The sequence below is a fragment of the Lethenteron reissneri genome, chromosome 64 (assembly GCF_015708825.2).
Source record: "Lethenteron reissneri isolate LAM-NWPU_2019-01 chromosome 64, ASM1570882v1, whole genome shotgun sequence".
Lineage (NCBI taxonomy): Eukaryota > Metazoa > Chordata > Hyperoartia > Petromyzontiformes > Petromyzontidae > Lethenteron > Lethenteron reissneri.
The window spans coordinates 2879324-2893459 of record NC_083842.1 but is presented as its reverse complement, the minus strand read 5'-3'; the positions used below and the strand labels follow the sequence as shown (position 1 = coordinate 2893459).

General features: G+C 38.5%; 1 protein-coding gene across 1 annotated transcript in view; it reads right to left on the bottom strand.

Moving 5' to 3' along the window:
* Positions 1-225: 225 nt before the first annotated feature.
* Positions 226-14136, bottom strand: part of LOC133359271 (protein unc-13 homolog A-like) — a 246827-nt gene continuing 232916 nt past the window's right edge. Inside the window, 2 exon segments of the mRNA XM_061577750.1 lie at positions 226-4529; positions 10632-10791. Coding sequence (XP_061433734.1) covers positions 4244-4529; positions 10632-10791 — 446 coding nt within the window. The 3' untranslated portion in view covers positions 226-4243.

Genomic DNA, 14136 nt, shown 5'->3' with positions numbered 1-14136 from the left:
CCGTCCATAAGGGGAGCAGAGAAGTACAATACAATAATATATATTGCTGCCCATCACATTGGTTGTGCATGGTGGTTGCCAATCCATGGCACCATTTACGCTCAACGCTGCTTAGAAAAGACCAGGAACATCCTCGGTGATATTGTCATGGATATACGATCTCCAGGGACATTAAATGTTACATTAACCCACAAAACATTGCATATTTTGCATTCAACATGCATTCATTTAATATTTTAATAACAATACAATTTTTACATACAACATAAAGTAACAATGCAATTCTGAAGCTCCACAAACAGTTAACATGGGATGGGTGCAATTAACTTAATTTTCATTAGTTACAACAAATGAATCGCCTCACAGTTTAAATAAATCCATATACAAGAATAAACTATGAGTGTAAGACGAACAGTCCAGCATGGCATGCATAGAAGCTGCGTGCAAAGATACAAAATGCTTAGAAGGTACTGTATATGCATTCCAATTAACCATAATAAAATTGCTTTACAAATTAAATGTACATAATTGGAAGCCACATCTGCATGCGGTCTAATAACAGAAAATGTGTGCCAATATTTCTCAGATACTCTACATTTTACAAACACAACTTCCTTTGGGAAACCTGGCAAGGAACTATTGACCTTTATTTTTTCTCAGAAAACCTTGATGTCTGTACTTGCATACTGGAGTACTTTTTTTAGGTATTTATTTGCAATGGTTGTGTTATAAGTAGACTGCTCCAACATAGGAATATGGAATTTCATCTATTAGGTCAGGGCCGCCAAAAAATGAGCACTATCAAATACTTTGAAGACGGTTTGAAATGTAAAATAATCGCTATTACACTAACACAGTGACCTTTTATTGCAAATAATGTCACAGGATCTTAACTGTATTCTACACAGCAGATGATGGATGTGCTTTAGTAATTCTCTCAATTACCATACAGCTTTCAGAATCAAACCATTGTGCACTGAGCATCCCAACCAATAGGCGTTTCACTCGCTATCGTATGTACAAAATAATGTAACACAAGAAGGTGATTGTTTTGAACACTTGAAAAACAGTGATCGACTTTAGTGGCAGCTGCCTTGGTTAGATCACTTGGCTCAATTGGAAGATATCGAGCCAAATGATGTTTGTTCTTCATCATAGCATACATTGAGTTGAAATCTCTGCAGGGGTCAGTTCAGCATATCATCCATTCACGTTCAATAGTAGTACCACTTTGGTCGTTCTAGGGGTCTAGACCCTGCCACAACAATTTCCACTGCTGGTGCAAGACCATCAATATACATTAATGGTGCAACATTGTTCATTCTGCAACAGTGGGACTTTGATTTTTCCTCTAAAGTTTACATTTTTTCACAAAACCGCATTTAGCCAAATACATTTTTTTTATCGATTCACAGATGTGATGAATGGAAATGTAGACTTTAATACTGTTCGTTATTATCATACGTATAAAAAATGTAACGTTTTTCTCAAATCACTAAAAGCCTTACAAAATCATATAACTTAAAAAAACACTGACCGTTTATACAACTCCTAACTTCAAACATTTAAATTAATTCACATTTAACTAAATATGTCCTCCAATTTATAATCAACCACATAACCAGTGGAAAAAAACAATTAAATTACTGTGCCTAAAAAAACAGCAATCTTCACAACAATATTTACAGAAGTTTTAATTGTTGAGGATCTAAATCGTCAGGGTCAAAACTTCGAAAACATTATCATGGTGATGTTTGTATTATAACTGCCAATAACATTACTGTTATTAATTGATGAAGTCAGGAATCATTACTCTAATCCAGTGGAATTTTAGTAATGTCTAAATTGGCACGTGCGATTATTTAAATTGCACGGCGCGTGTGACTGTGATTGGTTCGTGGCAGCCATATCGAGGCACCAGCGGCAGGTCCAAGTTTCTGCGTGGTATGTTGCAGCCCAGTAATGTTTGCCCACGTCAATGCTGGCAGGAAGGCCTCCAATCCAGTCAGCTCTAGAGGGTATTTGTACCACTCTTCCCGGCTGACCGCACGCGTTGGAAAAGGTGGGAGTTACCAACACTTTACCCCACCACACAGAATCCGTTGATTGATGGTGTTTATACCACATTGGGTGCAGTGGTAGGGGATTTAAGAAACTTGGCCCTTGTTTCAGCTGCCGTGCCCGGAGATTGAATCAGTTGGCTATAACATGTCAGTAACCTTCGTTTCTCGGTTAACTGTTATCGGGGTTATTGCTAGACCTTTTTTAAATATGTGCGGCAAACTGGTAACCGTTTCTTTACCACGTTTTTCATGCGATTAACGGTCATTAAATAATTGGACATTGTACAATGCTAATTATTACTAGGTGTCCATAATTCGAGTTTCATTATACCCACCATGTATCCCTGCGTCGATCCAATGTGATCCAGGTTCTATGAATACTTCACAGATGTTTATGTTGATTGAGATAAAACGTCAATTATATCACAATTCACATTACAAAAATGTTGCCTAACAAAGGAAAAGTATGAGCCACTACTTTCCTGCCGTTGTTTAGTAAACTGTTTATCTTATTATTATTTTTTAGTCAAATAAGATTTTTCAGTAACTTTAATCAAATTAAAACAGCGTAACCAAGCCAGGAACAATATCTATTCCTATCACACGATTGACACCAAACTGCAATTATTTAATATATCACAAAATTGTAATCCTATTTACTACTATTGATTGTTCAAGATCATGTCTCAAAAATGTAATATGACCCTGGCATGAATTAGGTTGTTCGTGACTGAACAAGGGTTGAGAGCACACAAGTCAGGTTTGCGATTATTTTCAAGAACGAATTTGTTTAACGTCGTGGTCCAGTGCAGCACCTCCAGCCACTGCAAGGGTGTCGCATGAACTCCATGAACACAACATGCGTTGGGTATTTTCAATCGGATTGAAACGAAGCAATTCTCGTGTGCACAATGTGAAAGCAGGCATCACGAGCACAAGAATCGAGTTTTAACGAAGAACAAATGTATTATTGGCTGGTTACGAAGACGTCTTGCTCTGCACATGAATAACAAGTTGATTTCCACCTAACGGGGGTCAATATAGATTTCTTACATTAAAAAAAACTTTAAAAAAATTATACTCATTAACCCATTATCAATTAGAAATTCAAAGTATTTTACCCACAAAAAGACAAATAATTCCCCAAAGCTAAGAACACAACCACGGTCCTTCACGTGTGAAGCAAGGCTCTGTCCTGCCCCTTCGCCTCTCTCCAGGGAGATGGTGTTTTCACCGTTCTTAATCTATCAAACATGTTTTATGTTCCATGGATTTCTTTTGCCACAAAATCCAATTGGGTTCAAGTCCAAGCCAAATGTGCACCCATAATTGTTGTGTTGCATTAATACTTTCATGTTTTATTAAACGTAAAATGGTAATGTATTGATTTGGTGAAAGTCAAACCAATTTATTGCTATTGATTGTTGCAGATGACCTTTTTTTATCAACAAAAGTAACACGACCTGGCATGAATCAGGTTGCAATTTAACTAAGATGCTGTCTCCTGCTTTCAAAGTGCTCATACATTCCCTAAAAAAAATGTTACGTATTGAAAAAAGAGAATGATAAGCACGTATCATGTGTGAACGTCGTAATTGGTCGTAGAATAAGGCAGATACATTTGATGCAAGCCAGTGAAAGCACAATTTTGACCAAGGACAGTGCAACATAAACCTTTTGCAACTATCTACATCACTTTACACATCTTATCACTTTGGTGGTGATAAATAGATTTGTAACTTCCATTTATCATCTTTCCTCATTATTGAATCACAGTGATTTTCATTTTGGAAGGTAACTGGACTAGCATATTTACAGACAGCATTGACAAAACACAACTCGGATAGAATAGATCGTATGATAGTTCCTGGAATTTTCAGGATAAGTTTGTACACATGACGACAAGAAATGTTTCAAGTACACAGCAAACAAACCATTTAAACAGTCCATGCGTGTGAACAAATATGTATTGAAATGCTTAAGATAACAATAAAGTGTAACAATACATGATGCTAAAAAAGAATATATTGGCACTGAACGATGAATATACAAACACAGTAACCTCATTATATGTGGAATCCAGAAAATGGAATTTATGTCCATAAACAAACCAATCTGTGCAATATTTTACACCAGCAGGGCATGGCAGGAAGACAAAAGTAGCGTAGTTATGGAAATTATCAGCTCTCTTCTTCCGTGGACCGGACATCAGATTTGAGCCGAACAAACTCCTTGGCAACCTCGTCGCTCGTGCGCTGAGAGAGGATCCGTAGAATGGTGAGTCCCGTTTCATCCATATTGACCGACTTACGCAGGGGGCAGCAGCACGTGCAGCTGCCCTTCTCTTGGATCTCGCGCAGCTGCAGGACACTCAGTCCAATGACCCGGTCGTCACGTGCAAAGCAGTAGTCTTTGACGAGCAGCTGCAGCTCATAGAACTCGAATCCGGATGAACTTCCCAGGGAGCTGCACACGAAGATATGAATTGTTAATGCATGTGTACGTGCACTTGCACGTATACATCAATGAACTGAAATACACAATGAGCAGCGATAAACTAATAAAAATCAAGGAAAGATATGACGGTTAACACCATTTTTGATTTAAAGCTTTCGTGACTGCAGGGATTCATCTTCTTGGTTCTTTCGGTAAAGTCACGTAGAAAGGAAGTAATAAAATAATAAAAATAAAACATAATAAAATTATTCTCACGACGTTTCGGCCACAACGCAAGCAGCCGTCCTCGACGGACCTGGTTTTCACCTGAGGACGGCTGCTTGCGTTGTGGCCGAAACGTCGTGAGAATAATTTTATTATGTTTTATTTTTATTATTTTATTACTTCCTTTCTACGTGACTTTACCGAAAGAACCAAGAAGGTTAACACCATATTATATTGTGCATTGCACTCCTGACGTATGAATTTTTTTTCAGATTTATTCTAAATTGCTGAAAAATCCACACGTTTAGACCATCGCTGACTCTTCCAGCTGTGCTGGGCATTGCAGATTTTCCTTTGCTCTTTTTCCAAACGTTATTTATGTTCTGCGTGCGTTTGACCAAAATTAACTCATAACACATTTGTTGGTCATCATTTCCATAGTTGTACGGAAGTCCAGGCTGTCGATGATGGGATACCACAACCTAAACACAGTTGGGCAGAATAGGCTCATACTGTGTCGGAGTACAAAGCTGAAGCTGTTGAGATTCTGAATTTTAATATGGGCAGCCACCTGTAGTCAAAAAGAATCCAGCATTAATCATTAACACTGCTTTATAAAAAACGGGAACGCTCCGGGAACCAGATGGTTATAACTCTGGACTTCTTAAAATAAACAGGACTCATTTCTGGCACGCAATTAACGGACTTTTTCATAATTATTCATACATAAATCAATTACCGCAATTACAGAATGAAGCGCCAATCATTGTTTTATTTTATAAAGGGAGATAAAACAAACTTGAAGAACCACATGACCTATTATCCTCTTTAATTGTTCACTGACATCACTGGAAACAATATAATTCACTAATAGAGGCCAACTAACCATACCAAAAAGCAGATTTAGGAAGGATTCTATAATCGACCACATGGACATACTATCAATCAGATTCGTAAAAATACTTATACATTTCAACTGCCATTGTACCAAGACTTTATATACAATGAAAAAAGCATCCGACTCATTAGAATAGATGGTCATTCAATCTCTTACAAATGCAGGCATGAATAAAACATATAAAAATAAAATAAATTCACAAAATGTATGTTGAGCTTCTTTCGCACCGTACGTAGCCGACCTTGCTCATTGGAATAACTACATTAAGAATACATGAAGAAAGTACCCAAACACTTATTAAGTGGAGAGTCGGTGAGATGACAAGCTTTCCCAAATATATTCTCAGCAACATTGTATGTGTACTTGCAACAGCTAAGACCAAAATTAAAAATGAAATATAATTGAAAGTACAGTATAATGATGAAATTTCAATGGAGTACTGCATGATGGAGAATACAGTGCTTAATATTATTCCGAATAAGATATTTATAAGGAGAATCCGAGTCTCACTGCAATCATTAGTATGTGTTTAGGTTTTATTCCACCCTTTTTGTCATCATCAAATAACAGCAAATCTTTCAACTAAACACATCAAAGAAACGAGATTTTTTTTTTCTTGCAGACACATAAATCTGGGCACTGCCTCTTACTCCGAACAGGAGCTCAAGTTTTTCATCCAATATACTCAAAAATATATATTCCAAAAAAATTCACCTGAGAAATAAGCCTCTCCTTTTTGGACATGAGACTGTTGGACAAAGCAACACTTACACTCTCCCTGGCTTTTACACGTGAGTTCACCCTGCCCAAACCGAGTGGGCAATTCCATATTTAGAGTTTCCCCTGCCTTTGCTGTCTGTGGAATGAGGATAAAGTTTGGAACCAGGGCATTGAAATTAAGGCTGTTTTCACTCGCCAATTCCCCATCAACATCAGAATCTTTATCAGATTGGAGGAATCCGATGCCATCGGGGTCGCGAATAATACGACTTATTCTGTGTCTGCCTCGACTCTTTCTCAACGGCCTGTTTAAGAGTCTAATTCTAGATTTGAAGCTTTCGTGACTGCAAGGATTCATATGCTTAGGTTTTTTCGGTAAAGCCACGTAGGTAAAATTTTTTTATTAAAATTAATAAAAGTAAAATAAAATAAAAATCACGACGTTTTGATTGCAACACAAGCAATCATCATCAGGTATAAATGAAATAGCAACAAAAAATTCTAACCAGAAAAACTATAGACAGACATATAAGCAGACAGATATCACCAAGATACATAGAGAGAGAGTAACACAGGTACAGAGAGGGAGATCTTCTCTGTGGAGTGGCCTTAAATAGGCAGAGGGGGCGGTGGCAGAGAGATGGAGGGGTTAGAGACAAAATTAACATGTCAATGAGTGCGGAAAACGCGTAAAAAATTAACATGTCAATGAGTGCGGAAAACGCGTAAAAAATTAACATGTCAATGAGTGCGGAAAACGCGTAAAAAATTAACATGTCAATGAGTGCGGAAAACGCGTAAAAAATTAACATGTCAATGAGTGCGGAAAACGCGTAAAAAATTAACATGTCAATGAGTGCGGAAAACGCGTAAAAAATTAACATGTCAATGAGTGCGGAAAACGCGTAAAAAATTAACATGTCAATGAGTGCGGAAAACGCGTAAAAAATTAACATGTCAATGAGTGCGGAAAACGCGTAAAAAATTAACATGTCAATGAGTGCGGAAAACGCGTAAAAAATTAACATGTCAATGAGTGCGGAAAACGCGTAAAAAATTAACATGTCAATGAGTGCGGAAAACGCGTAAAAAATTAACATGTCAATGAGTGCGGAAAACGCGTAAAAAATTAACATGTCAATGAGTGCGGAAAACGCGTAAAAAATTAACATGTCAATGAGTGCGGAAAACGCGTAAAAAATTAACATGTCAATGAGTGCGGAAAACGCGTAAAAAATTAACATGTCAATGAGTGCGGAAAACGCGTAAAAAATTAACATGTCAATGAGTGCGGAAAACGCGTAAAAAATTAACATGTCAATGAGTGCGGAAAACGCGTAATAAAGTAAGCAAGTTTGAACATTAGGAGAGAGGGAGAAAGAACACACTAAATTAAATAACCTAGCAAAATATCGAAATGTTATGTAATACAACACAGAGAGTCGGTCAACACACAATTAACGCATAGCCTGGTCGATTACGTATTTCAAAGATTGCTAAGTTAGAATTTAAGTGTGAAAATTCCAAAGAAAGACAAAACATAAAACAAAAGGAACGGAGACACACAGACAGAGCAGAACATAAGAACGACAAAAAACGAAAAAAAAATGATGAGCCCGATTCATGTTTCTGGGGAAAGGAAGTTGCTACCGGGAATTGGATGAACCAATCAGATCCCAATTGAGTTAAATCCGAAATTCAGCTGAGCCGAAACCAAATCGGAAACTTTATTACTTGAATTTTGACTTAAAACTTTCGTGACTGTAGGAATTAATATTATTTGGTTCTTTGGGTAAAATCACGTAGATAGAAAAAATAACAATAAAAATAAAGTGAATACAAATATCACGACGTTTCGATCGCAACACAAGCGGCCGTCGTCAGGATAAGGGGTTAGCCTCTAAAGGCAAACTGTTTATAAAGGTTTGGAGATGGGCGTAGCCCAAGTGTGTCAGCAGCACCAGCAGCATGGGCGGGGCAGCAATGCCAATGCAGCAGCAATGCCAAAGCAGCAACAATACCAGTGCAGCAGCAATGCCAATGTAGCAGCAATGCCAATGCAGCAGCAATGCCAGTGCAGCAGCAATGCCAATGCAGCAACAATGCCAATGCAGCAGCAATGCCAATGCAGCAACACTGCCAATGCAGCAGCAATGCCAATGCAGCAACAATGCCAATTCAGCAGCAATGCCAATGCACCAGCAATGCCAATGCAGCAGCAATGCCAATGCACCAGCAATGCCAATGCAGCAACACTGCCAATGCAGCAGCACTGCACCCTGCTCTACAAACCATACTGCTGATGTGGAGGTTGATTGACAAGAAAATACAAGTAAGTCATGACCCAAAGTGGTTGATGACATCTTTCCAATGAATGCTGAGTCTATAACCTTCCTTTCCTCTCGGTTGAAAATGTGTCTGTGTCTGTATATATGGATGGCTTCATGAATTAATCTTTGTTGATAGCCAGTAGGCTTGCAAAGTACCAATCAATTTCGTGTGGGCCAGGTGCATTAAAATAATGATCAGCCACTGCAAAAGTATTAGTCCTACCATGTTTCAAATCTGCCTTATGCTCACGAACACGGTTAGAGACATGTCGCTTAGTTTCCCTAATGTAACCGCTGCCGTAGACACAGCTTAGTTTGTAGACACCGGGATATTACATGTCAGGAATCTTGTCCTTCAAAGATGGGACCAAATCACGAATTGTATGTACTATGTTAAATCGGACTTGGATCTTGTGTTTGTTCATGATTTTGGAAATATTTTGGTTACCCTTGCTATGTGTATGGCAGGATGATGGTTTTGATTGGATCCTCAGATGGCTCCTCCCTCACGGTTGGGGTGATGGCTTTGCGGATTGTATAGTCAGAATATCCATTCGCCATGAGAGCTTGGTGTACGTGTTTGAGTTCACTGGTTAGGTGTTCATGGTCGGAGATACATTGAGCTCTATGGTGTAGCGTTTTGATGAGGGAATTCTTCTGGGATGGATGGTGGTGGAAATCAGGTTTTAGGTAGGCGTCATGATCTATCCACTTCTGGATGAAAGCCTCCCCAACAATCGATCTAGCCCAGCTGCATACGAGCTGATCTCATCTCTCGATCACCACTGTCAACATCCTCTCCAATGCGTTCTCTCCTTTGGCTGCCACGTCTTTAATCTCGACTATCAGCTATCATTTATTTTAGCAGACATGTTCTCTGCATGTCCACGTACTTTTCTCACCAATCAATGGCATTAGCTTGCATATGTCCTCTGATCCATGTGTTGTACTTTGTCTTCAGATATTTCAGAGCATTTAAAAACTATACACTACTTACATCCCCGTGCATTAAACTACATCGTAGACTACATTGCTACATTATAATTCATTTAAAACTGTTTATAGACTGAATAACATAATTCTAGTGCATAACAAATGTCACACTACAAAATATAATCTAGTGGATTTTAAATACATTATTCTCGACATAACACATTCAAATGCATTTAAAATGCATTATCTGGAGCATTTAATAACATACACCACATACCATATTCTAATGCTTTCAAATTATTATGCTACAAAACCGTATTGTGGTGAATAAAAACACATCATACACTACATAACTTAATAGTATATTGTTCAAGATACATTATACATTTCAAATTATTTGTTTATACTGTCTTGGCAGTGGCACACAAGGACAAATAACAAAAGCTCCACATTCCTCAATAACACTGTGGCCTTCAAAATAAAATTATATAACAGGCGACATTTCCGGATGTGGCCTTTCTTCATAGCACATACGTAGTAGAGAGGCCATTGAACTTTATACCATGGAGCCTGATGATAATTCAAATTGCCATATTAATTTATTGGTTATTACAAGCTACTTAACATTTAAAATGTATAATGAACAAAGTACTCACCTCACCTGTGTCCTGGCGTCACACAGCAACCATGGGGTGCATGTGGCACGCCACGATACAGGCGCTCGCTGAGGAAATTCAGCTTTGATTCGGCCCGGAGATTCATTCATTTTGAAATGCCATACAAGTGCTGAAACTTAATCGAATTCAAATATGGGAACTCAGTTCCCTCCCATTCCTAGTTTATATTTATAGATTCATACGTAAATGGACAACTAAGAAAACAAATACAACCCTTTTCATTTTTAAACAAATAATATTGGCGAAACCTGCCTTTGTCGAGCATGGGATTCCGTCCCTTTTCACATTTGAAGAAAATGAGTGGTCAAATAAAATGAGAACTTTCGACAGAACATGTAGATATACTTACAAATTGAAGGTTTCCTCAAACTTTGGAGACCACGTGTTGTTTTTAGACTTTGTAGCATATTTGCGCTTCTTATCACTCAGCTGCGGGCCTATGACGTTCACTTCCACAAACGGGCGGAACACGCTCGTTGTCTTCCACTTGAGATTGTTGACACCATTTACTGCGAGGGAAGGCCACAACACAATGGAACAGTGACTTAAAGCTTTCGTGACTGCAGGAATTCATGTTCGTTGGGTCTTTCGGTAAAGTCACGTAAATAGATTCAAAGAAAATAACAAAAAACTACGTTTCGATCACAAAACATAGTTTTTTTGTTATTTTCTTTGAACCTATCTACGTGACTTTACCGAAAGACCCAAAGAATACAATGGAAGTGTTCAAAAGTAAAATGTACGCATACGAATTGCTATCGTCTGCATGCCTTACATTAACTTATTAAAAAAAAGTTTTGTTCACTTGGTGAAAATATTTAAATAATTCCCAAATATTCACAGCGCACACTGTATGTACAATATATAGAGTAGAAACTACAAGTACTTTCGATTCACACCTTATATGAGATCAGTTCTGATATAAGCAACACATGCTTACTCGTGGGGAAAGGCAACTTCTGATCCAAGCACATGTCGGATTTGAGCACACCAAGCTTTACTCCCAAGGGGTGTTCTTATAACCAGATTATACTGTACTAAAAAAGTATGTGAAATGTCATGGCTTTGTGCATAGGACTCTTCACAGAGACTACACACAGACACACTACATATAGTAATAATTATGATGATTTGTTTCTATGAAAGTGCTCGATATGCCAGGGCGTCTCAGAATGCTTTACAACGCATCTCATTTCAACACGCTTGAAAGGGCACTCCCAGTGGGAGCTGTTTATGTGGGCACAAGGTCACTGAACACCTGGCCAGCAATCCAGCATTACAGGCTGCCAGCAGCGGGTGATGATTGCGATGAATAATTCCAGTGATAATTGTTTTTTTAGCCTTTTATCTGGCAACAAAACTGACACCTTTTTTACAAGGAGTCATGTTAGCATAGACCACAATACCTGCAGCCATAATGCAAACAAAAAACATAACTCTGATAATGTGTGCACTGTCCTTGAAGTTGATTGGTCCACACCCGAGACAGCTTTCCTTGAGAGCCTAGTCTCACATGGTGTTGGACCAGATGACGCCAAAGGTGTTAGTTTTGTTGCCAAATAAAACGGCAAAAAAACAATTATCATATTTTTTACTGGCAAATGAGGTTCAAATGGAATAATCCCAGTGTACACTACACATGTACACTACACATGTACACTACACATGCACACATGTACACTACACACATGTACACTACACACATGTACACGTACATGTGTGATGAATGGGTATCGTTTCCTTAAAGTCTTAAATGGGTATTTGGTGTATTGTGTACACAACATTAATATTGGTGCACAACTGGAATCCATCAACTTTGAGGCAAGGGTTGCTGGATCACACAAATATATAGGGCGTTGGTGGATCATGAGGTTATTTGGGGCTGGTGGGTCATAAAAAGTTAGGGATGAATAGGAGAGTTTGTGGGTTACAAAGAGATTGAGTTTGGTAAGCCAAGACAACCAGGCTGTTGTGAGCACTCATGCTTGCGCCTGCTATCAGCACAAAGCCCCATGTGGGAATAGGGCATGCACAGTGTCATATTTAATCAGTCTCCTGCTTTAACAAAACACATTCCATAACCCTACAGGCCCTCCCCATTGAGACATTACCACGCATGCTGGTGTAAGCCAAGATTATTGTACCATTGTGCAATTATGTCATAATAATATAGTAAAACCTCGTTATTTCGGTATTTGATAATTCGTAATTTGGGATCATTCGACACGGCTGCGCTTTCGGCATATGTACATTATTAGTAATTCGCCATGAGCCGCATTGCCATACGGAATGGTCACCTACATCAAGTAGTATACATTCCTTAGTCTGCGAGACAAATTCCAAGTTTTGGATACAATTTATGCAGGTGTGTCAATGTGTATGATGTGTGAAGTGTTTGGAAAACAGATTTGGATTTTTATTTTATTTTATTGGGGCATAATTCGGAATATTGATCATTCGGCAAGGCCAGAGCCCCATATGTGTCGAATTAACAAGGGTTTGCTGTTACAAACGCAAAATGTGCCTGATCTCACGGACTTCAGTTGCAAAGCGGAATTAAGCCTGTAAGTACTTGAATGGATGACCACCAAGGCTTGTGAGGTATTGTAGGTGTGGGGCAGTGAGGTGGGCAGGAGATGGCAGTCCTGAATGTCATCCACTCGTATGTGTGGGTTCTCTGGGTACTCTGATTTCTTTCCGCATGCCAAACCCTTATTAATGGTCATCATAATCATCAGCCATGGTCAATGCACTGCTTGATGAAGGCAACCCCAAGCTTCCACCACCTTTCACGATGCTCCAATTATTTAGTAATCTTATATTCTCCTTCATATTCGTATACTATTTCCTGCAGTTCGTGCCCAATGGACGTTTTAATCACTATGTTATCAACATCTCAGATGGTTCTCCGTGAATATTCATGTCTTTATTTCACCTGTACAATTTTCAGAAACTATCTTCAAAATGTTCGGTGAATAACGTTGGTGAAAGTGTGACATCTTGTTTGACTCCCCTTTGAATTTGTATTTTTAAAATTCTTCATACAAACTTTTTCGTGGCTGTTGTTGTATATAGATTATATTATAAACATTTGTATTTATTTAGGCCACAGACTATAAAAGCTTGGATGACTGCAACAATTTTGAATATAGTCAAATGTATACAGGCGATGAATGGCAGTTGACATTCATCGCCAGCATGAATAGTATGTGCATGTGGTTGATGTGGAAAACCCTTTCCTAAACCCTGCTTGCCCTGTGCTTGGATGGCCTCTAATTTGTTCAACATTCTGTTTCCGATGATCTTTGTGAACAATATATATACGTGTGATAAGAAGAGTGATTGTGGTTCTTCAAGTTAGTTTTGTCACCCTTTGTGAATAGAATAATGATTGAGGTATCATTTATGAAGGTATTGGCCACATATTTCAATGCAGTACTCCCCTGAAAAAGAGTGGAGATTCAGTGAGACTTTCCAAGGTAAATCCTTGTGATTAATATGAAATGGTTGCACAATAGTATATTCAACTTAACTCATACCAAAATGTGTGACATTGTCTCATTGAGGAGGGCCTGTAGGGTTTATGCATTTTTTGTAAAAACTAGGAGACCCTGATTAAATGTGACATTGTGCATGCCCCCTCACACGGGGCCACGTGCTAATGGCAAGCACAATGCACTAATGCTCATGAGAGTCAGATTTTATTTGGCCGGTGGCATTGTGCTCCCCCGTGGACTCGTATGCATTGCATAACTTTCTTTAGTCAGTTATTCTATGTGAGAGAAGGGTGGCAGGTGGTGAAAAAAAGCTTCATAAATAATATCCCTGGTGTGGAATACTATGCATTTCTGAGT